This window comes from Vollenhovia emeryi, unplaced genomic scaffold (assembly GCF_000949405.1).
Source record: "Vollenhovia emeryi isolate VEMERY1.0 unplaced genomic scaffold, V.emery_V1.0 DF943710.1, whole genome shotgun sequence".
In the NCBI taxonomy this organism is placed as follows: Eukaryota; Metazoa; Arthropoda; class Insecta; order Hymenoptera; family Formicidae; genus Vollenhovia; species Vollenhovia emeryi.
In genome coordinates, this window is record NW_011962656.1 from 1 (window position 1) to 2,892 (window position 2,892).

At 44.8% G+C, this 2,892-nt stretch overlaps 1 protein-coding gene across 1 annotated transcript; it reads right to left on the minus strand.

Moving 5' to 3' along the window:
• Nucleotides 1–1,412: 1,412 nt before the first annotated feature.
• On the minus strand, nucleotides 1,413–2,408 carry LOC105565083. Its single transcript, XM_012017953.1, has one exon. It carries the CDS (start codon nucleotides 2,406–2,408, stop codon nucleotides 1,413–1,415), a length of 996 nt encoding a protein of 331 aa, XP_011873343.1.
• Between the last annotated feature and the right edge of the window lie 484 nt (nucleotides 2,409–2,892).

The window sequence follows — 2,892 nt, forward strand, 5'->3', positions numbered from 1 at the left end:
CTATAAATACTTTTATTTATTTAATTTATGTTTTGATTATTACAAAAATGAAGTTTTGTTTACCTCAAGTTTTTGGTCGCCTTCTCCAACACGTTTACTGACACTGGCACTTTTACTGACACTTTTATGGTCGCTCGTACTTCGAGAGTACTTAAGAGTACTATGAAGACTGAGTTCGTACAGACTGTTGCAGTCGCAAAGCGTTACAAAAATAACAATTTGATATGTTTCGCAATATCTGTTCGATTAGACGCTGACGTTATATATCCGTTCGATGAGAATATGGTGATAAAGTGGTGCATATCGCAGGAAATTCTGAACAGTATTATTGTGACGGTATATCCTTTCGATTAGTCCTTGGTTTATGATAATCAAAGTGTTACAAATTGTCACCCATACATTTCGCAATATCTGTTCGATTAGACGCTGACGTTATATATATCCGTTCGATGAGACTATGGCGATAGCGGAAGCTTCGCGATACGCGTGACAAGTAACACCCGAAGTGATGAGCAACATTGGAATGGGAAGAGGAAAGTAAATAAAAATGTGACTAATGGTACAAGTATGCGTATATTTTGCAATCGGTTAGACATGTATGTAAAGGTGTAAGTATGATGTAGATCGTCCACCACCACCACCACCACCACATATGATAGTTAAAGCAGTAAATCGAGAGCAGCTGTTCGCTGAGTGCACCAATCGCGCAATTTGAATACGTTTGATATTGCGCAATGATTGACGTGACGTCTGCACCGCAACGAATCAACCGCGGTCAAATTCTGTAAACGGTCGATGTCCTCAAAATCCACGTCTACGGACTTGACATTGCGAATGGGGCTGCCAAGTAAATCCTTGAGCCAATTCTTCTTCTCAAGTCCTTTCACATAGATCGTTGCATCGTTTTCCAACCCTTCGCATATGGTTCGCCGTATGATGTCCTTGGCGCGGATGTACGGAATGTCTCCGTCACGCCATTGTAATCCGTGATAGTTAGCAGTTAACCAACGCGCTTGCGATTTTTCAGATCTTGTCAAAAGATCCCAGGCCATCGGTGCGTTGAAGACGTAATGTGTCAATACATGTTCGTCGCGCAGCACAGCCACCTCCTTCACTACAAACTTCCCGCGAACGATGAAGCCTTGTAGATCGACGAAGACTGGAACGGTGAGCATGTTGAGGAGTGATCCGGAAGACTTTATGCTACACAATCTTGCGTACGACGTTCGTCGACGGGCTGTACTGAATGACTCTGTCGTGAATGATAAGACAATACGCTGTGGTGTCGGATGGAACGTTATCCTTGCATTCGAACTCTACGCGAATGTCCACAGTGGCGCTCTTCACAGCCTCGTTCTGACGAGAGCAATCGATCACTACGAATGGGCCGGACGTTATGAATGATTGTACATTTAGATACGCATCATCGAGCTTTCGTACGATCTCAGAAATTTTGCATACATGTCGTACAGTATAGCAAACTTATTATTATCTATATCCAGATTCATATCATCATAGGGATAGAAATCTGAATTCAAATACAGTTTTACGTTGGTGAGCTTGCAATGATCGAAAGTCGAAGAGTCGCTTGTCAACACGTTTCTTCGTCCAGTCTGTAGCGCAAAGATAACGTATCGCGGTTTCTCTAGTTGCGCCGTGGTTTTTACAGCCCACGAGTGCTTGGTCGTGCTCTGCAGTAAAGGAAATTCATACAGATCCCACGAGCGAAAACCAACGCTTAGAAATCGTCCGCTCTCCAGTGTTCGCAAAAGCGACAATTTGTTAACGTCGTTCAACACAATGTGCGGCATTCGCCATTGCACCCTCGAAAGAACGATTTTAGGATTCTTAGCATTCGCTGTCGCTACAATGCAATTGTTATCGTTGCGCGCGCGTATCAAAATAAGTTCGTGTCGAGCGTTCACCACCACGCGTTTATAATCCTCGCAAAAGCCTAATAATATTCTCATGGGGACGCACAAGCTGAAAGAACCGCCATCGGAAACGTTTGGCTCACCCCATCCAGCGTTCTGCAATATATCGAGTTCGTTGGAGGTCAACGAAATGTAATTCTTAATCGTGCTGGTTATTCCAACGTTACGATTTCTATCGATCTCTACGCCATTGAGCTCGTAACGTATCTCCTCGAACATGAAGGCGACGCAGTTGCTCGTAAGTTTCGACGTCTGATTCGTCGTCGTCGATGCCTCATCGGACAATTTTCCCTCCACGTATAGAGCGCTTTCGCACGGCAAAGTGTACAGATCCTGCTGTTGTATGGGTATTCGTACTTCATCGCTGTATCCGAACGTTGCATTGGCATAGGGGTTGTATGTGTGAGTTTCAATCTTGACGATGCGCTCGTCGAAAATCGGCTCACCTCCGATACTCAGGATGTCGACCACCATAATTCTTGTTCCTCACAATGAATCCGAGCGATCGTAGAAACGCGACGTTCGCAGCGCTCAACAGATTTCCGTTCTCTCGTCCTCTTCCTCCTCCTCTTCCTCCTCCTTTTCTTTCAACGTAGGGAAAAGACGCGTTTTCTTTTTTCACACATGAATCACCAACAATGAGCATGGTACAACGCGTGTAGCATATCTCACGCTACACGTTTTCTCACGTGCAATCGTATCGTTATCTCTTCCCCGCGAAAATCAATCGGATGACCGTTTTGATCCACCACTCGCAATGTTATATCCGTGATACTCCTCACGATGACCGGTAGGTAAATGATCTGCGTCGGCGTTTCCGACACCTTATATCCCGGTGGAACACTCGGCACGAACTCGTGTATCGTATGTACTGGTTTGTCGTTGTTGTACGCCCCCGCGGTATTGTTGCATTCCACACGTATGACGTTGACACTCATGATATTAATTGGCTTGTCAG